The sequence below is a fragment of the Microtus ochrogaster genome, chromosome 7 (genome assembly GCF_000317375.1).
Source record: "Microtus ochrogaster isolate Prairie Vole_2 chromosome 7, MicOch1.0, whole genome shotgun sequence".
In the NCBI taxonomy this organism is placed as follows: domain Eukaryota; kingdom Metazoa; phylum Chordata; class Mammalia; order Rodentia; family Cricetidae; genus Microtus; species Microtus ochrogaster.
Genome location: NC_022014.1, coordinates 27,875,001 through 27,900,725, shown reverse-complemented (window position 1 = coordinate 27,900,725; position 25,725 = coordinate 27,875,001). Strand labels below are relative to the sequence as shown.

The window sequence follows — 25,725 nt, the reverse complement described above, 5'->3', positions numbered from 1 at the left end:
AGGAACTGAGTACGTGCGAGTGTAGCTGTTAGGTCCTTGGTTCCCAGGGGAGGAGGGGAAGCACTATGGCACAGGCTGAGAGGATTCAGAATTGTCAAAAATGGCTTCAGGATTGTCTTAAAGTCTTACATTGGAAGGTGGTGGTAACACTAGTTTGTGTATAGCAGGGAGGGTTTTGACCTGGATGTCAGTAAGCATGAAACTTAGTAAGAATTATCAGGTCAGAAGTAACTTTTAGTGGCTACAGAGTAACTTGATCTCTGTATTTTTTTTTCTTTTTGGGGTGGTATGGGTTTTGAGACAGGATTTCTCTGTGTATTCCTGGATGTCCTGAACTCAGAGATTTGCCTGCCTCTGCCTCCTGAGTGCTGAGATCAAAGGCGTGTACCACCCCTGTTACTCTTAAAATATGGGGGTTCCCCCCGCCCGGCGGGCTCACAGAGCAGCAACAACCCCTGCCTGGCCATCTCTGTATTCCTTTACCCATTAAATACTTTTAGTTTTAAAATGATAGCTAACATTTGTCATTTTTCCCTATGTTCCATGTTAATTACTTTTTGAACTATATTCTAATCACAGTGAACTATTTAGTCACCATGTTAGAAAAATAGTATAGCACTTCCATTTGATGAACATTTCAGTTTGATTTCATTGTTGTCTGCTAATACATTATGATACACTTATTTGTAAACTTTTGTCTGTTTGGGGTAAATTGACTTTCCTAGGTGTGACAGTAAAAGCATGCTTGTGAAAAGCAGTTATTTTGGCTTTTCTGTTTTGTAAAAATGCAATATGCTTGGAGCACCTGAGATAGATTCTTTTGAAAGTTATACAAGAACAGGATGAAAATAAGGGAGTTATTGGTACACCCTCAAGGATCCTGGAATTGCAATCTTTCTTAAAGAGTGGAGAGAGCCAGTCAGATTTGTGGGTGTGGACTTGAATTTGAACTGTATGGGTCAGAGCCAGGGTGAGGTAGGGACTAGTGAAAGTACAAGGTTTTGCTGAAAAACATATTTTTAAAAATAATTTAAGTGTCTCACTCTGTAGTCCAGGCTAGCTTCAAACTCATGGTAACCCTCCTTCTTCAGACTCTCAGGTGCTGGACTTACAGGTACAAACCACCATGCCAGGCTTCGGCTGTAATTTTAAGGTTTTTTTTTTTTTTTATTTTGTTGATTCATTAGTTTTATTTATAACTATAACGGTGAATAGCATGAACCTTTGTGCATGTTGGTGGTTTGATGAAGCTATGGGTGGGATAGGATGTAGGAAAAAGTGTGAGTGAAGGGTCTTCTTTCTCTTTTCATGTATTTTAAATTGCTGCATTACATAGTATTTTTAAAAATATATTTTGAAGTATGGATATGTTATGTTTCCTTCATTTTCAGAGGCCTTGTTTATCTTTGTAGTAGTCAGAAGTGTCAGAATTTTAGTGTTATGTGGGAAAGCTATTAATTTAACCATTAGGATTTAACAATAAGTACTAGCAGAAATAAGGAACTCAGGGACTAAATTTCCTTATGATTTTAGATGATTACTTCTTTCCAAAGTTACCCTTCATATATTCTACATGGCTGCCTTTTGATATATTCTACCACCTCCTTTTTCTCAAAAAAAAAAAAAAGAAAGAAAAGAAAGAAAGAAAGAAAAGAAAAGAAAGTTCTCAGATGGTCGGGTGTCATTGTCTAACTGTGGTGAACCTTTAGTAACATGGAGCTCAAAGCGTCTTTTCCTCTTCCATTTGTACTAAAACTATCAATAGTGACGCTAGCCTAGGGGTGTGGGACTAAACTAATACAAGGTTTAGTTTAGAATTTACTAGAGAAATATATCCTTATTTCAGAGTACTTTGAAAAGAATATGAAGGAAATGAGCTATAGTTCTAACCATTGGTATACTTTTTTAGTGTTTTCTATCTGTATTATAAAATTGGTTGTGAATTGATCTGTGGCTTGAGGGTAAGGAGTGGCTCAGAGATAGGCAGATCACCAGGGTTTGTGGTGGTGTACAGTAGACTGGATAGTAGTTGGCTAATGCTGATAAATATCTCCTGAAGGGATTATATTGATTGCCTTAAGGCTGAGTCAAGGCTTTGTGTTTTGACCAAAACAGCCCTTACCTTGACCAGAATAGACAGTTGAGACCCAAATCTTGAGCCCCTTTGTAAGGAATATGTCTACACTTTGCCAGACTGTAGCCAACACTTATCTGAAATCAGATGATCTGCCAGTATTGGGGTTGTGACACAGAACCACAGGTTTTGTCCTTTCCATATGGTAACAGTTTCCATGTAATGTAATGTAATGGGTCTTCTGGAACTGGAAGAATAGTTCCAGTTGTGGCTTTCCTAGCCAGGAAGCACATTAAATTTTGCTCATCACAAAGAAACAGGAAGTAGCAACATTGACAGTGGGGTTAGCTTTGGGATAAGTAGTTTAACTAAGTCAATATTTAACAATTCCAACCATGGATTAACATTCTGTCAGTGTTTTAAAGAGCATTGGGAGCTCCTATACTGAAATTGGCTTTGTTCTCTGTGATTCTGTTTCATTTTATATGACTCATTCACAGTATGTGTATCACAGTCTAATAGAAGTGTCTGGCTTCTTAAAAAAATTAGTTTCCTGGAATATAATGGATTTCAGCTTCCCTCCTAGTTCCATATGTATCTAACAGTATTTAACTGCTAGTTTGTTCTTAAAACTTATATGTAAACAAATTTATTATTATTATTTTTTTTTGATTTTTTTCAAGACAGGGTTTCTCTGTGGTTTTGGAGCCTGTAGCTCTTGTAGACCAGGCTGGTCTCGAACTCACAGAGATCCGCCTGCCTCAGCCTCCCGAGTGCTGGGATTAAAGGTGTGTGCCACGACCAGCAGGCTTCAAATTTATTATTGTTAACTAGTATTTCTTTTTCCAGTTTCTCTTCAGCAACGGGTAGCAGAATTGGAAAAAATTAATGCAGAATTTTTACGTGCACAGCAGCAGCTTGAGCAAGAATTTAATCAAAAGAGAGCAAAATTTAAGGAGCTATATTTGGCTAAAGAGGGTAAGTTCAACAGTCTCTTTCCCAACTCCCTTGCCAAATCTGTCTTAAATGTTAAGTTTCTGATAGTACACTGGGTTTTTTTTGTGTGTGTGTGATTGAATAAACCGTGTGTGTGTGTGTGTGTGTGTGTGTGTGTGTGTGTGAAATAATAAAAATAATGCTTTTTGGAACTAGGGTTCTCAGTATAGTTGGGGAACAATTGGAAAATGCATCATTAAGATTTGTTTGTTTTTTGACATTGGTGGTATTTAGTTGTAGTTGGCTGCTCTTAACACTGTAGTCCCTGGCTATGCTTTGTTGAAACTGACATTTCACTGTTGAGTACTTGCTTTGTGGAATACATTGCATTTAGATGCTGGGCATACAATGGGAGCAAAATTCATGTGGTCCTTTAGGCTGATTGAATTGAAGGTGAGAAAAACATGTAGAGTCATTGTGTTATCAGTTGTTAAAGATGAGTGTTTAAGTAAAATATCTCTGGTGGGATCTGTTTTAGGAGGGTCAGGGGAGGTGTTTAGATTTTAGCTGTTGGCCTAGAAGCAGTAGAAAGATGGTTTCCATGGTGTCATTCTAGAACAGCTGCAGTAGCATTAGGCTTACCTGGGAAACTTCTTAGGAGTGCACATATTTGGGTCATGGCTCACATTTGCTGAGTCAGAAACTGGGATGTGGGTCTGGGGGTCGGATGGTTGGTGTTTTAACAAGATTCCAAGGTGATTCAGCTTCAGAGTTTGTGATTTACTAGGACTCTAGGATCCCATAATTTGCACTTTTAACAAGTTACTTGGGGATGTTGTTATTAGTGGTTTAGGTAGCACATTATGAGAGTCACTAGTCTAAAGCAGTGTCTTTTGTATCTTGTAATTGAAAATTTTTGGTTGAGATAGAGTCCTGTGTGTCCCAGACTGGCCTTGAACTAGTAACATAACTGAGGGTGACCCTGAAGTTCTGATTTTCCTACTTTTACCTCCTGAGTGCCAGGTCATTAGATTGGTACTCGAGTTTGAACCCAGGCTTCATGCATGCTAGGCTATATCTTAAACTCCTAAGTAACATCTTGGGCTTGAAAGACTTTTAAAAAATAATTTTGTCAGAGTTCTATAACAAAACTATGCTTGCAACTAGGTGTGGTGGCACATTCTTTTAACCCAGTACTCCTCATTTCCTCCCTCCCCTTCTTTTCATTTTCTTCGGCTCCTCTCTTCCTCCCCTTCCTTTTATTTCCCTTCTTCCCTTTCCCACTTTCCTTTCCCCTTGCCTTTTCCATCCTTTGCTTCAGGTTAGGGTTTCATGTAGCTCAGGCTGGCCTTAGACACTTCCTGACCCTCCTGCCTCTATTCTCAAGTACTGGGGTTACAGATGTGCAGTGATTACTGTGTTTAAGTGGTGTTGGGTATTGAACCCAGGATCTTCTGCATGCCAAGTAAATACTCTGCCAAGTTGATGTGTTCCTGCTCTCTGGTTCTTTTACATATGCTCATGAAAATTTGTTAAGTACCTGCTGTGGGACAATGGTCTTGTACTCTGTAAAGTTTTGTCGCTTGTATTTTAATAAAATGCTGATTGACCAGTAGCCAGGCAGGAAGTATAAGTGGGGCAGCCAGAACAGGAGAATTCCAGGAAGAGGAAAGGCTCAGTCTGCAGTCGTCACCCAGACACAGAGGAAGCAAGATGAGAATGCCTTGCTGATAAAAGGTACCAAGCAATGTGGCTAACACACAGACAAGAATTATGGGTTACTGTAAGATGTAAAAATTAGTTAATAAGAAGCCTGAGCTAATAGGCCAACCAGTTTATAATTAATGTAGGCCTCTGTGCATTTCTTTGGGACTGAACAGCTTCGGGACTGGGCAGGACAGCAACCTCTGTCAACGAGTACCCTCCTTTTTCCTTGCTGTACAGGAGATCAGATGTGGAGCCATGTACATTCTAGGCAAGCATTCTATTCTTGAGGTATCTTAGTCTCTAAGGTAGACTCTGAGCAATGATGTGTTGTCAAGATGACCTGGAAATATATTTAATGCATGCGTGCACACACACACATACACACATATGATCTTTCTGGTATTTCTCTGATGCTAAGTTCAAATTGAGTATGGTTGTGGGTTATGCCATCTCCTTCCTCAGTATATTGGTCATCCTCTACAGATTCTTCATGGTTTTTTAAATTTATTTTTCATTTTATGTGCATTGATATTTTGCTTGCATGTATTCCAGATCTTGGAATTACAGACAGTTGTGAACTGCCATGTGGGTGCTGGGAATTGAAACCAGGTCCTCTGGAAGAACAGTCTGTGTTCTTAACTACTGAGCCATCTTTCTAGCCCTGATTTTTGTTTGTTGAGACAGGATTTCTCTGTGTTATAGCCCTAGCTGTCCCAGAAATTGTTTTATAGACCAGGCTAGCCTTGAGCTCACAGAGATCCACCTGCCTTTGCCTCCTGAGTGCTGGGATTAAAGGTGTGCATCACTACGACCACCTGGCCTTTTAAAAAAAACCTTAAAATTTATTTATTTATTTACTTATCTGTTTATTTATTTTTACGTGTATGGGTGCTTTGCCTGCATATATGTCTGTGTACTATGTATGTCTAGTGACCATGGAGCTCAGAAGAGGATATAGGATCCCCTGGAACTGGTGTTAACAGACAACTGTGAGCTTTCCTGTGGATGCTGGAGATTGAACCTGTGTCCTAGGTTTTTTTTATTCAATAATTTGAAGTTAGTTTTGAAAGATTGTTTAATTTGTTTTCTATTACCCCCTTTTTTTTTCAAATAAAGCTCTTAGGTTTTCTCTTTTATTATGTGTGGGAATGGGTGCATGTGCTAGTGCATGCATACAAAGGTCAGAGGACACCTTCGTGAAGTTAAGTCTCTGCTTCTACCATTTCTCAGGTTTTAGGATCAAATTTAGGTCATCGGGCATGAACAGCAGGTGCTCTTACCCACTGAACCATCTCACTGGCCCATAGCCTCTCACGTCTGATGTGTTATCAGTTTTATATATGAATTAAACAGCTTTGATATGGTTTAGTTAAAAATACTTGCTCTAAACTGGAGATAGAGTGGAGGTATGAGGTGGTTGGGGGTACAGAGTGGTGGTGGCGCACACCTTTGATTCCAGCACTTGGGAGGCAGAGGCAAGCGGATCTCTTCGAGGCTGGTCTACAAGAGCAAGTTCCAGGACATCCAGGGCTACACAGAAAAACCTTGTTTTGAAACCACAAAAAGGAATTCTATAATACTTTCTTGGTAACTTTCCTAAAGGCAACATATGTGATATCTAAGACATCAGTGTTGATTACTTGGTTTTTATCTTGGACACTTACCCATATCATAATAAAAATCAAATTTGAAACTTTTTTTCAAGTACCAGCTTATATTATCACACCTACTATGGAGGCCGTCCTTATGATCATCACAGGCATAAACAGTGTGCAGTGTGGTGGCGGTGTGCTCAGCAGTCTTTGTCTCTCAGCAAAATAGGTCAAGGCGACTCAGAATTCCAAATACTGCTTTTCCCCTGGAAGGGACGGTTTTGCTGCTACTGTACTTACTGAGCTTCATTTATTTGGAGTATCACTGAGTTGTTGACGCAAACAGTCAACTACTTATAAAACTACTTATAAAAGAGACGATAAGGCGGCTTTTTAGCTTCTTTTGCTGCCAGTTTTTGTCTTAGGGTGCAGTTTTTTTCAAGCTGACTTCAGTTGGGAATATTACAAAATTTCAGAAATCTTTGTTGACTTTCTACTAAACTTTGAAAAGGTATTCTTACTGTGCCTTCTTCCTTTAGCCAACTTCAGTCAGTGCTTAGCACTGCAGCAGTGTTTATGCTTTAGAAATCTCAGTTCGGAGTGTTCATGAGCCCCTGTTCTCTGAGGCTCCAGATGAGCCAAAGAGAATAGAATCCCAAAAAGCCAGTACATGCAATAGAGATAAATCCAGTTCCAGCCATGCAACTGTCAACCATATTCAGAGGGACTAGTTTGGTCCTATGCTTGTTCCTTCCCAGTCCAGTTGGAGTTGGTGAGCTCCCATTAGCTCAGGTAAACTGTTTCAGTGGATGAACCCATCATGGTCTTGATCTCTTTGCTCATATTCTCATTCCTTCTACTCTTTAACTGGACCTTGGGAGCTCGGTCCAGTGCTCCGATGTAAGTCTCTGCCTCTGTTTCTATCTGTTGTTGAATAAAAGTTCTATGGTGATACATAAGATAATCATCAGGGGCTGGAGAGATGGCTCAGAGGTTAAGAGTGCTGACTGTTCTTCCAGAGGTCCTGAGTTCAATTCCCAGCAACCATATGGTGGCTCATAACCATCTGTAATGAGATCTGCAGCATACATGCAGGGAAAACTCTATACATAATTAATAAATAAATCTTTTTTAAAAAAGATAATCATCAGTCTGACTACAGGGCAAGTCAAGATTGGGCCCACTCTCCTCTATTGCTTAGGGTCTTAGCTGGGGTCATCCTTGTGGATTCCTGGGAATTTCTCTAGAGCCAGGTTTCTGCTAACCCTATAATGTCTCCCTCAATCAAGATATCTCTTTCCTTGCTCTCATCTCTGTCCTTCTTCCATATTGACCATCCCATTCCCTCAAGTTCTCCTCAACTCCCCGTCTCCTCTCCTCCTCTTCCCGTTCTTCCTTCCCTTATCCCTCCACCCCCATGCTCCCAATTTTGTCAGGTGATCTGTCTGTTTCCAATTCCCAGGTGGGTCTCTATATGGTTTCTTTTGGGTTCACTTTATTACTTAGCTTCTCTAGGATCATGAGCTATAGGCTCAATGTGCTTTGTTTATAGCTATTATCCATTTATGAGTGGGTACATAATCTGCCTTTCTGTTGGATTCTGTTTTCCCACATGCCCATCAGAATGAACCAGTTGACTCTGGTTACAGCATTCTGAGGCTTCCCTACTCTGTAACTTAAAAGTTCTTCCCTTTTCCTGCTATGTGCCAGTTTTAAACACCTGTGAACCATGTGGTCAGGGCTCTCACAGCAGCCTACCCACTTTTGATATAACTGTTCTGTATTAGCTTTCTTGTTTTGACAAAATACCTGACATGGTTGAAGGAGATACAGTAGTCTCATGTCAGAGAAGGCATGCTCACATTGGGTCTGCAGTCAGGAAAGCAGGGCCAAGTAAACGCTGACTCTTGGCTTACTTACTTTTTTTATTTAGACCAGAATCCATACTCAAGTTGACCCTTCATATTCTGTTGAACCTCTCAGTTTAGTTCAGTTCAGTTTAACAGGACAAAGGGTTTCTTCCTAGGTGACTCATCATCTAATCGAAGTGAAGGTTAACTATCACAGTGCTCTTCCTAAATCAGTAAACTGCCTTAGAAACAGATAAGCAAACTATGGTGCTGTGCTCCTGAGATTCTGTTTCTAAGGAGGCTGAGGCAGAAGGATTGAGAGTTTGTAGCCATTTTTTTTTAAAGGAGAGAATAGTGAAAGTTGGCAGTAAGAGAAAATAGACACATCTCTTTAGAGGGATACTAAGCTTATTCTTGTTTTCTTTGAAGTATTTAGGGACCCAAACCCAGGACCTTGTATAGGCGAGGCAAGTGCTATACCAATAAACTGCATTCCTGACTCCACACATCTTTTTTAAGTCATGACCAAATATATGTTCTATCTAAGCTTACGGCATGTAGCGTACATGTATTGACTTACTATTTAAGAGATTATAAAGAGTGATTAAGAAAGTAGTCATGGGGCTGGAGAGATGGCTCAGAGGTTAAGAGCACTGACTGCTCTTCCAGAGGTCCTGAGTTCAATTCCCAGCAACCACATGGTGGCTCACAGCCATCTGTAATGAGGTCTGGTGCCCTCTTCTGGCATGCAAGCATACATGGAAGGAATGTTGTATATATAATAAAAAATCATTTATAATTATTAAAAAAAAAAGAAAGTAGTCATGGTGTTTTTGTTTTGTTCTGTTTTTGGTTTTTCAAGGCAGGGTTTCTCTGTAGCTCTTGTAGACTAGGCTAGCCTTAACTCACAGAGATCTGCCCGCCTCTGCCTCCCGAGTGCTGGGATCAAAGGCGTGCGCCACCACTGTCAGTGAGAATAGTCATAGTTCTATCAATTCTAATTACTATGCAGTCTGGCTTTCTTCCATTCAGTATGTCTTGAAGACTTACTCTTTGAAAGTTACTGTACTTCAACAGCTCTGGAAGTGGCCATCTTTAACTTCTAGTTTGTAGATGTGGACACTTACACCAGAGTAGTTAAGGAATTTGATTATTGGGGCTAAAGAGATGGCTCAGTGCTTAAGAGCCCTGGCTGTTCTTCCAGAGGACCTGTGTTCAGTTCCTAGCACCTACATGCCAGTTCACAACTGTCTAACTACAGTCTTTGGAATCAGATGCACTCTCCTGACATCCCAGGGCACCAGACACATGTGTGATACACAGATACATGTATAGTTAAAACTCACATACACATAAAAAGAAATTTAAAAAGCTTTTGATTATGCCCATTTAGTGGGTGGTAAAAGCCTAAATATAGCGCAAAGCTGTGACCTTCTCCAGTGTGTTGTTAGTTCAATTGATTAATTAATTTTGGTTTTTCGAGACAGGGTTTCTGTGTAATTGCTCTGACTGTCCTGGAACTCACTTTGTACATATTTTTGAAACCCACTACACTTTCTGTTTAAATACCTTCATAATCTGTGTTAGCATTTTAAAATCTAGTTTCTTCATTTCTTCTGAGTCTGATAAAGTGAACTACACATTAATGGAAAATCTTTTACTTTTCCCCCAGAGGATCTGAAGAGGCAAAATGCAGTATTGCAAGCTGCACAGGATGATCTGGGTCACCTTCGGACACAGCTATGGGAGGCTCAGGCAGAGATGGAGAATATCAAGGCAATTGCCACAGTCTCTGAGAATACTAAACAAGAAGCTATAGATGAAGTTAAAAGGCAGTGGAGAGAAGAGGTTGCTTCACTTCAGGCTGTAATGAAAGGTAAAGATCAGGTTTTAGACTTTGTAAGATCAACAAATTCTGATGCTTGACTCCATTTTCAAATGACCTTAAAGTACATTTTGTGTTCATTTGTGGCTTATGTAGTGTCATCTTCAAGATGTCAGATGAAAGGGAAGCCAGAGGTATCGTGATGGGTCCATCACCAGTGTCTTCAGCAGATCTCATAGTGAGGGCGTACAGTGGGTGTTGAGAGATAATGTATTAAATGAATGTTGTAGTTACTCGTAAGATTTAAAGCAGGGTTTAAATCTGGATTTTTATTTGTCTCAATTTTTAAGTATAATGTATCTTTGTATGTGAAATCTTTGTTTAATGGACAAGAATGTCCTTAAAGCTAAGCTGGACCTTACGAAATGCCAGCCTGAGTCTAAGGAAGTGAAATAGTGTGTGTAGCCTTTTTCCTTCCCACACAAATGCCTCATTCCTTCCTTCATTGTTGAAAATGATGACAAAATGAAACAAGGTGTTACCCTAATCTTTGGGATCCTGGAATAATTAGTATTTGCAAATGTGAGCTAATGGCCGCTGACCTGTCCCTGGGGTGGAGGCTTTGCATTTGTATCCCAGTTTTTACATAGTGTTCTTTGAGAGGATGCAATTAAGGGTACCTCCGCTTCTGAGTCTGTAGCTGTCACTAAGGGTTATTCCAGTTTTATGTAATAAGCCTGGCTGTACTGGTTTATCTGTACAGGGGTTCCTTTTTCTCATAGGAATCAAGTCATTTCTAGGTAAGCTAGGGGTGGTCATAATAGTTCTGGGACTCCACCTATATCCCTAACTTTTCTGTCTGTCTGCTTCTGTATAGTTACCATGTTTTTTAAAATTTCATCTTTGCTTCATGGCTGAGAAATGGTTATACCTCCTCCAGTCTACATTAGATAAGTCATTTTCTTCTAGAAATCTTCTTGCTATTTCTTCTTCACAGTTTGTTGACCAAGTATGTGGTCAGCTTTAACTAAGGGAAATTGAAACATGTATGTAAGTCTGTGTATTTAGTTTTATGCTGTGGGATCAAATCAAATCTAGAGCCATTCGCATGTGAGGCAAGTGATCTCACTAAGCTATTTACCCAGCCAGAAAGTGGAGGGTTTTTATTGAGTACTGTAAATTCCCAAAGCTCAGTCTTGTTCGTATAAAGGGCTGGAGAGATGGTTCAGTGATTAAGAGCACTTATTACTCATGTAGAGGATCTGGGTTCATTTCCTAGCACCCACAGAGTGGCTCAAAACTGTCTATAACTGCAATTCCAGGGGCTCTGACATCCTTTTCTGACCTCTGCAGGCAACAGGTATGTACATAGTGCAGTATGTACAGGCAGGCGACACTCAAACATATATGTAAAATAAAAATAAATAAAATCTTTTAAAAAAGGAGTAAAATTTGATGGGCTACCAGTAGTGACTGACAGGTGGTGTTTCAAGACTGTATTAAACATCTGAAGTTATTTTGTAAAGACTATAGAATTTGTCTCAGTTTAGAATCTTAGGCGTTAGTGAAATATCCCAGAAATAGTATTTATTCCTTGCACATTCATTTGGTTGTAATGAAATGTTGTATTTGTGTTGGGATCCTCAGAATAGTGCCAGAGAACATGGATTTGGGAGTGGGTCTTAGATGGAAGTTGAAAGCTCTACTTTGAACCTTTCTTATTTCAATTCATAATAAGAACTAGAATTTTTTATTTCCAAATAATTTATCTCAAGCTCTTTACATAGCTTAAACAATTTCAGTGTTCTGGATATTGCTCCATGATGCTTAGACATGGATGGAATGTGTGATGTTTTATAGAGACAGTTCGTGACTATGAGCATCAGTTTCATCTGAGGCTGGAACAGGAGCGAGCACAGTGGGCACAGTATCGAGAAACTGCAGAGCGGGAAATAGCTGATTTGAGAAGAAGGTTGTCTGAAGGTCAAGAGGAAGAAAATTTAGAAAATGAAATGAAAAAGGTATGCAGGAATACATTCACTTACAGAATTACCTGAGTCTCAAAGCAAAGTGTTTAAAAGTATTGCTGCAGAACTGGAAGTTGAACGCTGTACTTTCTTTGTGTTGAGGAGTTACTTATGGACTAAACAGCACTTCCCCTTGCCCTCCTCAGTACCTGTGACTGCCTGCCTGACCATCTTCAGATCTTTGATGAGATGTCATTGCTTCGTGAGCTCTTCTTTACCTTTCTTACTGAAGATGGCATCCTACTTGCCTCTTCCTGCATGTTTCTAGACTCTCCAGATTTCTGAACTCTGCTTTAGCTTTTTTTTTTTTTTTTTTTCAGCATGTTTCCTCATAAAACAGAGTTCATCTTTTACTGTTTGTGTTTACTGCTTTTTTCTGTTCGCTTGAATGTTAACTCCACGAGGTTGTAGTCTTTATTTGTGTGTACGAGAAGCATAGGGTGGTATCATAGATGCCCAGTGTATTCCTGTTGGATGGAGATGGTGTTTGATACTGTGTCTACACATTTTGGAAGACTTGTTATTTTATTTTATTTTTTTTTAGCATACCTTGGTTTCTGTGTGACAAATGCTACATGTATTATGCCTGAGCAATACCATGCATTTTCTGCCATGTAAATACTGACTCCAGTCTTGAGGCTCAATGGGAGGAGCCCATGTTGAACCAACTCACTGACCTTCATTGAGAACATTATAGCCCTTAAATCTTATTTTATGAATGTATAATTCATATGTATATCTAAAAACATAAAACAATTAAAAATTAAATTTTCTTTTAAAATGGCTAATAATAATCTTTGGCTACCAGTCCTTGTTCCATTCTTTATATAAATATGTGTGTGTGTGTGTGTGTGTGTGTCTGTGTGTGTCTGTGTGTGTATATATATATATATATATATATATATATATATATACTTTTTTATTTTGAGACCGGGTTTCTCTCTAGCTTTAGAGGCTGTCCTGGAACTAGCTCTTGTAGACCAGGCTGGTCTCGAACTCACAGAGATCCACCTGCCTCTGCCTCCCAAGTGCTGGGATTAAAGGCGTGCACCAGCACTGCCCGGCTTATAAATGTGTATTTATCATTTCCACAATCACTATATTTTGTCATTTTAAAAAATTTTATCTAATTTTTTTTCTCTTGTTGTTGTTTTAAGACAGTTTCTCTGTGTAGCTTTGTAGCCTGTCTTGGTACTTGTTCTGTAGACCAGGCTGGCCTTGAACTCAGAGAGATCTATCTGCCTGCCTCCACCTCCCAAGTGCTGGGATTAAAAGTGTGTGCCATCACTATCTGACAAATTTTATTTTTATAAAATTTATTTGTGTGTGTGTGTGTGTCCACATCTGATGCTAGAGGTGTATGTCAGGTGACTTTCTCTGATGTTTTACCTCTGTTTTTTTTTTTTTAATCTTTTAAATTAAAATTTCTTTCATGCCATATGTTTTGATCATATTTTTCTTCCTCCAACTCCTCCTAGATCCTCCTTACCCTCCTCTTTACCCATCTTCATGTTCTTTCTTCTCTCTCTCAAAAACAAAGCAGAAACCAAAAAAAGGAAAATCAAAACATGCCAAACCAAAACCAAAACACACAAAAAGCTAAGAAGTTTGTTTTATGTTGACCTACTGCTGGTCATGAGACTTGCCCTAAAATGTGATTGATATACCCAGTGACACTCCATTGCTGACATTTATGCTAACATAAACTCTCATTTGCACATAGCATCTTGGTTAGGGGTGGGACTTTGTGTCCCCCTTCTTTCTGCTGGGATTTTGTCTTATCTGAACCCATGTAGGTCTTGTGTGTACTGACTGCCACAGTCTCTGTGCATTCATATGTGTATCAGCCCTGTTGTGTGTAGAAGGTGCTGTTTCCTTGGAGTCAACCACCACTTCTTGCTCTTACAATCTTCCTGCATACTTCCCTGAGTCTTGAGGGGGAGGGGTTTGATTGCGACATCCCATTTAGGTCTGAGTGCTTCAAAGTGGCTCACTTTCTGCACATTGTCCACTTGTGGGTCTGTCTCTCTGTTAATAATCATGTACTGAAAGAAGCTTTTCTTAGGAGGGTTGAGTGACGCTTTGTTCATGGGTATAGCAACATGTCATTAGGAGTTTTTTTTATGGTTGTGTTCCTTTAGCAGAATAATAGTAGTAAAATTTCCCCATGATCTGTGTAGTCCCAGGTTACTTCAGTTGTGTCAGGTGTAGGCTCCATCTTAAATGCAGTGGGCCTTAAATCCAACCGGGGGTGGGGTGAGGTAGTTGGTTGCTCCCAGAACATTTATGCTACTATTGCACCATTATATCTTACTGTTTTTTTTTTTTTTAAGAGTTGTATTTTATTTAGTCTTTGACAGTCTCATACATGTGTACAATATATCTTGGTCTGTTTATTTCCAGCTCCTAGTTCCCTTCCCTTTCCTCCATCTACTTTTATTTTTCTTCCTTTTTTTGAGACAGGGTCTCTACATCCCAGGCTGGTCTACATCCCTGGAACTCTCTATATAGATGAGATTGGCTTTGAAACTTAGAGATCTGCCTCCCAAATGCTGGGAATAAAAGCATGCGCCACCACATTAGTTACCTTACTTTCTGAGACAAGGTCTTTGAACTTGGAGATCCCTAGTTAGGCTAGACTGACTGACCAGTGGACTCCTAACTCCTCCTGCTTCTACTTCCAGTGCTGGCATTACAGGTGCATGCAGCTGCCTTTGGCTTTCTTCATGGTTCCCAACTCAGGCCCTCATGTTTGTGCAGTGAGCACTCTACGGACTGAGTCATCTCCTAGGCCCTTCTTGTGCTTCCTTAATTTTTACTGTTTGTATATGTGTCTCTGTGGGGTACATACATATGAATTCAGGCCCTCAGAATCCTGAAGTATCAGATTTCCTGGAGCTAGACTGGAGTTATGGGTGGTGTGAGCTGCTTGATGTGGGTACTGCGAATCAAACAAACTTGGGCCATCTACAAGAGCAATACATGCTTTTAACCTCTGAGCCATCTCTCCAGCCCCTAGTTTTTTTCTTTTTTAAAGACAGAGTTTCTCTGTGTAACCACCCTGATTGTATTGTAACTTTCTCTGTAGACCAGGATGGCTTCAAATCACGGAGATCCACCTGCTTCTGTCTCCTGAGTGCTGGGATTAAAGGCGTGGACCACCACCAGCCAACTCAACTATTCTGTCTCCTGGATGCTGGGATTAAAGGTGTACACCACCACCAGCCAACTCAACTATTACTTTTAGGGAGTTTTTTTTTTAAGTATAAAAATTTATGAATATTGTATTGTTTTAGTATATGCCATGCTCAGTTTTCTAGCATTTTACCATGTAGTATGTTGCACTTGTTAGAGTTAACAAATGAATACCAGCTCACTGTTATTAACAGAGGTTTGTTCTTTGTATTCAAATTGTGTTAGTTTTTAGCCAGTGTCCCCCATATCCTTTTATCCTTCCTGTTTGAGACTTTCATCCAACAAATCACACTGCATTTGGTCATGCAGTCATGCAGTTGTAAGCTTGGCTTGGCTAGAGCAGCTTCTCAACTTTATTTTTATTTTAGTGGTCTTCTCTTTTTATTATTACTGTAATGTGCATGATGTGGAGTATGTATTCAGATATGCATATGGAGGTCAGAGAACAACTTTAGGGAGTCAGTTCTCTCCACTGTGGTTTCTGGAGTTTGAACTCCGATCAGTAGGCCCGCACAGCTACCTAACGTGGGTGCTAGGAACTGGAGGTGGGCCCTCTGCGAGAGCAGTACATGCTCTTAAACACTTCGTTATATCCCTAGCCCACACAGTTGGCAAGCTTTATTCTGCTTAAAGAACACATATGTTATTTGCAGAAACCTAGGGCCATATATCATCTTATTAAACAAAATAAGCTATACTCAGAGAGACAAATATCACTCTGTCTCACATATGGAATCTAGGGTGTGTGTATGTGTTTCATAAAAGACATGGAGGAGCTATTTGGGCAAAGGAGAAAGACAAATGAGTAAGGAGAGTGAAACTAGGATGGTGGTGGTATTAATATGTTCAAATGCATGACAAACTGGAATGACGTGTATTTTGAAGCCTTTCATTTTGTAAATATAATGAATATATGCTAATAAAAATCCAAAGAAAAAGAGTTGAATAAAATGGGAGTTGGTATTCAATTTTATGGATGCTAATAAAGTGTGTGGTATAATTATTGCATCTAATTTTTAGCAAATAGGTGGACTAGAGTTTCTTAGAAAAGCAAGCAGTAAGTTGTTACATTTAATTCCTTGTAATCATAGGCCCAAGAAGATGCTGAGAAGCTCCGCTCTGTCGTGATGCCCATGGAGAAGGAAATTGCAGCTCTGAAAGATAAACTGACAGAAGCTGAAGAGAAGATTAAAGAGCTGGAGGCCTCAAAGGTTGTGAAATGCTGTTTTCCATCTGCTCTGATGCCAGGAGCAAAATTAGAATCACTTAAGTAGTGGTGGGAAATGACTGCGTCCAGCATCTCAAGGATCTTGCTTCTGTTTAAAATTCAAAACCAAAATGAAAACAAACCAGCTCTGTGGTAGTTTGGCCTTAGGTTATTTAAACCCTCAGTGATGCTGCCTAGTCACAAATGAAGACTTGTGTTCAGTCACCCGCTTATCCAAGTCAGACTCAACTTCAACTTTCTTTTTTCTTTCTTTTTTTTAAAATATTTATTTATTTATTTATTATGTATACAATAGTCTGTCTGTGTGTATGTCTGTAGGCCAGAAGAGGGCACCAGACCCCATTACAGATGGTTGTGAGCCACCATGTGGTTGCCGGGAATTGAACTCAGGACCTTTGGAAGAACAGGCAATGCTCTTAACCACTGATCCATCTCTCCAGCCCCCTCTTTTTTCTTTTAACAGGTCATCTTTATTGGTTTATTTTTGTAAGACAGGGTTTCATGTAACCCAGGCTGGCCTTGAACTTGCTGTTCATGCGCGTATTTTATACGGCTTTGGACTTCAGACCCATCTGAGCTACATTTCTAGCCTTTGTTTTCTTAGCTAGTAGAAGAAGCTGTTTACAGTTGACTGTGTTTCCTTGCTGTAGTTCTAGGAGATCTTTTAGACAGGATGCAGCTCTGTTGACCATGTAGACAGCAGGGCTGGGGTGTGGCTTCTTGGGGACAGTGCCTCTCCAGCATGCTTAAGGCCTAGACTTTGATCTCAGCCCTGCATAAGCTGGGTATGGTGACTGACGTCCCATAATAGGAACCCTTTGGGATGTAGAGGCAAGAGGGCATTACGTTCAAGGTCACTTTCAGCTCCATAATGAGTTTGAGGCCAGTTTATATTACATGGGATGGATGCTGCCTTTAAAAAGCCACACCAAAGAAAAACAAAAGTGGAAACAACGAGGTGTTAAATTTTTTATGTCTGATTTTAGTGCTGGAGATTGAACCTAGGGCCTTATTGACATATGCTAGGCAAGGGTCTACCTCTAAGAAAATTCTTTGGTATGAAAGAAAGTGAGAGAGTAGAGGTGCAGTTGAGTGGTACACTGTTGGCATTTGTCTAGTATGGTTGAGGGCCTGGATTTAATATTCAGTACTAAAGTAAAACTGATATAAGCAAGTATAACATAAAATAGGTAAAGGGGGAAACGTAGAGATTAGTGCTAGAGAGATGGCTCATCTGTTAAAAGTGCTTACTACTCCTGCAGAGGACCCCAGGGTTAGCTCCAACGCCCACGTGGCTACTCACAGCCATCCGTAATCCCAGTTTCTGGGGATCTGACGCCCTCTTCTGCTGTCTGTGGCACTAGCATATACATGGTGTACATGAATTATGCAGGTACATACACAGAAAAGAATTGCAACAAAAGAAGAGTAGAGATAAAGAGATAATAACTATTCAATAGTCAAAAACTCAGCATTTAGTAGCCTGGATAACTTAGTAAAATTTCTTATCTTTATTTTCCTTTTTTGTTTGTTTGTTTGTTTTCTGAGACAGAGTTTCTCTGTGTAGCTTTGGCTGCCCTGGCACTCAATCTGTAGACCAGGCTGGCCTTGAACTCACAGAGATCCACCTGCCTCTGTCTCTGAGTGCTGGGATTAAAGGTATGCACCACCACTACCTGGCCATATTCTTTGGTTTTTCAACTGTAAAATTAGAATAGTAAGAGAGGCAGGGTCCAAAAAGAAGAAAAATAGATGTGGATAAGCTAAAAATAGATGGATCGCTGAGTTTCAGGCCAGCCTGAAACCCTGTTTTGAAAAACAAAACAACAAAAACAAGAAAAAAAAAAACTCTTACAAAGGGTGTTATGAGCCATACTCAAATTAGAACATATAAATGCTTTGGGTTATGCATGGGAAAAAGTATTATTTTCAGATACATTATGGTTTATTTTAACATTATGATATATTTATCTTTTCCTTCTGTATCTTAACTTTTTAAAATAAGGTCATAAAGTATCAGATTTCACAGAATTAATGTTATTATGGACCTAATACTCTGATCACATGTTTTTTAAATAAAATATCTAGAGATGGGGGAAAAGCTGACGGAAAAAGAAATTACAAAATACTTAGGGTGGTGTAAATATTCTATGTGTTTTTGTTGTTGTGAGTCAATGAGTTTAATTAGGGATACTTCCAGAAATAGGGGCTGCTTACTAGTGGCTGCACCACTAGGGAAAATGTCTTTTCCTCTGCCAGGAACTACTAACTAACTGTATAAATCCTCAGGGAGGAGTGGCCTTCACGACAGAATGGTGATGGGTTCAGTCTTGTGCAGGTAGTCACAGCTGCTTCTGCAGCAGCCATTTCCTGCCCTGAAAACAGTGTTTCCCCATACTCCACCACTCGCTCTGGCCTTGGAAGGGAGGTATTCAACAACAGCTTACTTGCAGTACTTTGCCCAGTTATAACTTTATGCACTACTACCTGTTACAAAAAGAAGCAAACAGCAGCACTGTTCTAGAGAATAAACATAAATATCTAGAAGGCAATTTGACAATCACATTATGTCCACTTAGCCAAACAAATTCTCCACTAAGGCCTATGACCTTCCAGCCATGGGTACATTTCCCTTGTCTGGTTGATTACATTGCACTCAGAGTCTGCAACTGAGTGAGTGAGACTGTTGGTGACAATTTTCTTCCATCAACCTACATAGCAACTTCTAGTATTCTGAAAGCTAGCCAGTAAGAAGTAAGCTTTGAGCTTAGGCCTATCTTGATTTCTTTATAAATCTATAACCAAAGCATGTAGTGTCTTCAGCAGTGGGGTCTTGTCATCTAGTTCTGATAGGCAACCAACACATATAAGTATTTAACATTATACTCTGAGGGGAAAATCAAAACAGTAAAAATCGAAAAATAAGTGGAAGGGAATAGGGAGGTTAAAGAACCAAGGAGAGCTCCAAAACCACAGAGAAACCCTGTCTCGAAAAACAAAAAAACAAAAAAAACAAAAAAACAAAACAAAACAAAAAGAACCAAGGAGAATGTTAGTATGAAAAGGTAGAGAAATTTGTACAGAAAAATGAAAAAAAACTGAAATCAGAAATGAAGTGGAGCATGACTACTGGTATAAAAATAGTAGATACTATAAATAGTGTCATACCAGTACATTTGAAAAAAATTCTGCTGGTCATAGTAAATGCTAGTAATCTGAGAATTTGGGAAACAGTGGTGGTAGAAGGATCAGACTGTCAAGGTCAGCATGAACTAGTGAGGCCTTTTTGTAAAACAAAACAAATTATTATATAGGTAATTAATCAAAATTTCCTCAAGATAAAATAGAAAAGCTAAAATAGTAATTACAAAAGCTAGAGCCCAAAATCTTTTTTTTTTTTTTTTTTTTTTTTGGTATGTGGTGTATGTACGAATGTAATGTTACCAGTTTGTTTGGTGTGCAGTGTCTTGTTCTATCACTCTGTCCTTTGTTCTTTGTTCCTTTGAGATAAGGTCCCTCACTTGAACCTGGAGCTAGGCTGGTGGCCGGCAAGTGCCGGTAAACTTCCTAGCTCCAAATCCCCACAGTACTGCGTTTACCAGTACGTCCCTAGAGTTTTTTCTAGGATGTAGGGATTCAGTTGGTGGTTGTCATGCTCTCACAGCTCAGAAAGGCCTAAGACTTGCTTTGTAGCTGAGGATGGTCTTGAAATTCGATCCTCCTGACTACCTCCCAGTTGCTAGGATTTTAGACAAGCGCCACCATGTTCTGTTTATGTGGTGCTGGAGATCTGACCTAAGATCTTCTGCATGCTAGGAAGGCCCTCTACCAACTGAACTATAGCCTCAGCCTGAGTCAAAACCAGTCTTTATTCTGCTTCCTCTTCCCAGTAGACATCACACATAGTCGGTGTTGGGGCCATGTTTGTCCAGAGTGATAACCATATATTTTACAGACACTGTCAATGACTAGAAAAGAAGGTTCTCTTATGTGACTGGTAAATCAAATAACATAGAAAGATGATACAAAAAAGCCTTAGGTAACAGCCAAAATAGACACAAATTCTCACAATTGAAATACGGTGTATCAGCCGGAATCAGCCGGGTGGTGGTGGCACGTGCCTTTAATCCCAGCACTCTAGAGGCAGAGGCAGGTGAATCCCTGCGAGTTCAAGGCCAGCCTGTTCTAAACAAGAGCTAGTTCTGGAATTAAAAGCATGCACCACCACCGCCTGGCTGTGTGTGTAGCAGTCTTAACATTGATAATGGGAACACGATGTGAGGAACTATGTTCAATAATTTTGTTTAGATGGTTTTGTTTACTTTGTGTTGGTCCAAGATGATGCAAATCAACATAGAGAGAGCCAGAACAGGAAAAAGATTAGCAGTGCACATCTGTAATTCTAGCAGTGGAGTACCACCCCCATCTTTTAAATCCCTCCCTCCTTCCCTCCCTTCCTCCCTCCCTCCTTCCCTCCCTCTCTCCCTCCCTCCCTCCCTCCCTCTCTCCTCATAGGTTTTTGAGACAAGGTCTTTCTCACTGTGTAGCTCAGGCTGGCCTCAAACTCAGCATCCTCCTGCTTTTTCTTGAGATGTCAGGATTACAGTCATGTGCAACTCTGCCCTTGTTTTTAAAAATAAGATAAAATACTGACTCTGGAAGAAGCATTAACAAATTTGACTATATTATAAGTTTTCCTGTTAAAAGCCAATCTAAAAAGTTGAAAAGAGAAGTTATACACTGTGAGAAGAAAATGTGTAAGTCATGCCTGACAAAGTTACTATCCAAAATTAGCAAAGCTCTCCTAAGTCCTTCTTCTTTCTCCTGACACCATCTGCTTTTTTTGGAAAGGTACTGTCAGCAGTTTGTCCTCACCTTGTCTTTGTTGCTTGGAACGTTATAATTGTCCATTTGTGTGATTTTTTTTTATTATTTTTTTAATTTTTTGAGGGGTATGTATGTGCGTGTGAGGGTGTGTGTCTTACAGTGCAGCCCAGGGTAACTTGGGACTTGAAGCAGTTCTCCTGTTTCAGCCTCCTAAGTGCTGGGAATACAGGCATGAATAACCACAGCGGCTTCGTGCGTGCACGTGTATCTGACTCTGTGTGCTCGCTTGAGACAGGATACCACTTGTAGCCCAGGCTGTCCTGGAACTTGCTATGTAGACCAGATTGGCCAAGAACTTAGAGGTCCACCTGCCTCTGCTTCGAGAGTGGGGGATTAAAAGTGTGCACCATATGCCTGTCCCTCTATATGGTTTTGATTTGAGTTGTTAGGGAATGTAGAATTCAAGGGTACTCACATGCTTTGCTGAGACTTTAGCACCCTCCTAGAGTTAGTAATAACTTTCAGGTATTAGAAATTCATTTTTTTTTAATTCAAAGAAGAGTTTATTCTTAGAAGTAATATGTAGTAGAGTCTGGTTATAAACCATCCTTGTTATAGCGGCCAAATTGTCTATGTTACTGTCACCTAGTAACAGGTGTTGAAAAAAATGCCTTGTGACACTCAACACTTTGCCATGCTGGTTGATTGTCAGCTTCCAGCAAAGCACTAAACTGCAGTAATGACCATTTTAGTCTCTCACTTACATAAGATCTAGGGGTAAAGATCACTGAGATCAGGTGACCGGGCTTATTAATTTACTTCTGTTTGTTTTTTCGAGACAGTGTTTCTCTGTGTAGCCCTGACTGTCTGCCTCTGCCTCTTGAGTTTTGGGATTAAAGGTGTGTGCTCCACTGTCCATTGAGCTGGCTATTTTATTTTATTTATTTTATTTTATTTTTTTTGGTTTTTTGAGACAGGGTTTCTCTGTAGCTTTGGAGCCTGTCCTGGAACTCTCTTTGTAGACTAGGCTGGACTCGAACTCACAGAGATCCACCTACCTCTGCCTCCCAAGTGCTGGGATTACAGGCGCGCGCCACCACTGCCCGGCTGAGCTGGCTATTTTAAACCTGAAAAAGTAGGATAGTTCATGAAAAAGACCTTGAATTTGAAACTAGGTGTAACCATTTGAAAAAAAAACTAAAAGTTACCCATAAATAACTGATTTTAGAATAGACAGTTTACATAGCAAGATAAAACGAGTGATATTTTTATTCTGCATTTTTTTTTTAGTAATAGTGAATTTTATTTTGGTTGTGTCTGTTTTAGTTATTTAGACTGTATTGTTTCAGTCTGAGTATTACAACAAGAAATACATTATAAAAAAGACAAGATTTAATTTTTTTCTGCACTTGCCTTCAAATTTGTGTGATATGAGACTAGTAATTTTTACATCATGACTTACTCTCTTTTGAAAAACTTTCAGCTGTCATGATGCACATGTGAAGATCGATCAGAGGACAATTTGTGGCAGTTGGGTCTTTCCTTCTACCATGTGGGTTTTCTGGATCAAACTTGGGCCGTTAGTCTTGGTGGTAGGCACCTTTAACTGCTGAGCCATCTTGATGTCCTAAAATCTTTAGCTTCTATGGGTATATGTATTGATAAAAATTAGTCATTTTTATAAATATAAGGCATTTGGAATCAACTCATCAGAAATCAAAAGTTAAAAGAGGGGCTGGAGAGATGGCTCAGAGGTTGAGAGCCCTGGCTGCTTTTCCAGAGGTCCTAAGTTCAATTCCCAGCAACCACATGGTGGCTCACAGCCATCTGTAATGAGATCTGGTGTCTTCTTCTGGCCTTCAGACATACATGCAAGCAGAAAATGTATACATAATAAATAAACAAACAGATCCTTTTTTTAAAGTTATAAGAATATTGTGCTCTTCATTCATTTGTTCATTGATTCATTTGTTTTTTCAGGACGGTTTCTCTGTATAACAGCCCTAGCTGCCCTGGAATTAGCTCTGTAGACCAAGCTGGCCTCGAAATATTAACGCCATTTATATCTTGCCTAAAAGGTTGGGGGAGGGGCAGGGGAGAGGTAATGGGTAGACTTCAATCCCTGGAACCAAAGGGGGAAATGGGTGTGATGGTAGTGCTTGTAATCATAGCATGAGATAGGTGGAGGCAGACAGATGTTTGAGGACTGCTAGATAGCCACCCTAACCTACTAGGTAAGTTCCAGGTGAGGGACAGACCCTATTTCAAAAACCCTGAGAAATGACACCTGTAGTTGTATGGTTTACAGACATATGTGCCTTTTTGCACCCATGCCTGTATGTGCACTTGGACCTAAATGTGCCCATGTTTGCATGAACACATAACAGCAAATCATATCCGTGTGTTGCTGAAAAGGAGAACAAATAAGCATATGCATGCATTGCTCTGGAAATACAAATTAGGAGTACCTTTTTAAAAAATATGCTATAAAATCATTGCATATAATTTTAATTATATATTTACCTAAGAGAATTATGGCTAGCATCTGTTAATTCCATTATTTTCTAAATTTGTATCATATTCTAAAGTTTAAAATACAACCACTGATATTTACTCTATTTGCTATTCCTACTAGGGTTGTAAAGTTGAGCTTTACACTTCTTCCAGGTTAAGGAACTGAACCATTATCTGGAGGCTGAGAAGTCTTGTAGGACCGATCTGGAGATGTATGTAGCTGTTTTGAACACTCAGAAATCTGTTCTACAGGAAGATGCTGAGAAATTGAGGAAAGAATTGCATGAAGGTAAATAAATATATGTTGTGTATATTTTTACTTTATTCCAAGAGAACCATGTAGGTAATATTCATATTGATTAGTAACAGCAACAAATCCCAAGCAACCAATGCAGCATGCTAGTGATTCAATTTAAGCTTTAGAGTCAGTTGAAAGCTGTGAGGGAATTTGGATTGTTAGCCTCTTCTTCCACCTCGACTACAGGAATAATGTCACAGGCATGAGCTCTGGGCAGAAAGGTGTGGTGAAGACATTTTGTGGAGGGAAGTAAATTAGCAAAAGTGAGAGTTGGGTAGAGAGGCCTCATCCTGCTTTCTAAGGGACAGTTTTGATTTCACTATTGAAGTAGCAGTGTGATATAAAGTGAACACTGTATTATTTAAAAAGCAGCTGGGCTTGTGCCTGGAGGTTTATACCTATAATCCCAACACTTGAGAACTGAAACAGAGGAATCATCATGAGTTTGAGACCAGCCTGGGTTAGAGTGAGACCCTGTCCCCCAAAAAGAAAAAGAATGCAAAAACAAACAAACAAACGAAATGAAACAAAACAGAAACCATGGATTGGGAGCTGGGTCAGCAGTTAACAGCACCTCCCTGCCTCCCAGACAGGGTCTCACTGTGTAGCCCTGGCTGTCCTGGAACTCACTTTGTAGACCAGGTTGGCCTCAAACTCACAGAAATCCACCTGTCTTTGCTGGGATTAAAGGAATGCTCCACAACCGCCCAGCGAGCCCTGCTGGTCTTACAGAGAACATCTCGCAGAGAATTGGTGGGCAGCTCACAATTACATATGATACTAATGGCTACTCTGGGATATCCAGTGCCCTCCTCAGACCTCAGCAGGTACCTGTGCTTGTGTGCATATAACCATACCCCCCTCATATATGCATAATTGAAAGTAAAAATAAAATACTTTCAAAAGTCATTTTTTGAGATCATAATATATTACATCATTTCTCCCTTCCATTTCTTCCTCCAAATGAACCTTTCATAAGTCTGTTCTCTTTCAAATTGTGGGCCTCTCTCTCTCTCTCTCTCTCTCTCTCTCTAAAAAAAAAGCCTAAAAAAATAAAATGAAAAGCAAACAAATCACTCCAAAACAACCCAAGAGAAAAAAAAAGTATAAAATCGAATACTTGGGGTACAGAGTGTTTAAATCGCTGTTTCCTCGACATATTGGGTAACAAGATAGAGCAGCATGTGTAGCCACTGCAATTCTGAGGTCACAATGAGTGTAAGTGAATAAAGGCTGAGATTGGCGCCACACACTTGTGTTCTGTTTGGACCTAGAGGCAGGAGAGCCAGAAGTTCAAAGTCATCTTTAGTTGCCACCTATCAAGTTGGAATCCAGCCAGGATAGAGACCCATTCCCCCACACTCCCAGAAGACTTCTGTGGCAACTATACTGAAATATGAAAACAGTTGAAATTCTGTTAGTGTTGGTTGTGGGTATAGTTATACTCCTGTGGTTTGTTTGTTGCCTACATTTCACAATAGTACAATAGAAGGAAATAATGAAATTCAGTTAGGGGATAGCGAAAATAAAGTTAAAACTTTTTGAAAAAGGAGGTAAGCACTCTTTTTTTTTTTTTTTTTTTTTTTGGTTTTTTCGAGACAGGGTTTCTCTGTGGCTTTGGAACCTGTCCTGCCACTAGCTCTTGTAGACCA

General features: G+C 39.7%; 1 protein-coding gene across 2 annotated transcripts in view; it reads left to right on the top strand.

The window, feature by feature from the left end:
* Positions 1-25,725, top strand: part of Rabep1 (rabaptin, RAB GTPase binding effector protein 1) — a 94,739-nt gene that overhangs the window by 24,237 nt on the left and 44,777 nt on the right. For both annotated transcript variants that reach the window (XM_013347302.2, XM_005349649.3), the window contains exons 2-6: positions 2,924-3,052; positions 9,832-10,035; positions 11,845-12,005; positions 16,298-16,417; positions 23,929-24,064. In XM_013347302.2, the coding sequence (XP_013202756.1) occupies positions 2,924-3,052; positions 9,832-10,035; positions 11,845-12,005; positions 16,298-16,417; positions 23,929-24,064 (750 nt within the window). The remainder of the gene's footprint in view (positions 1-2,923; positions 3,053-9,831; positions 10,036-11,844; positions 12,006-16,297; positions 16,418-23,928; positions 24,065-25,725) is intronic.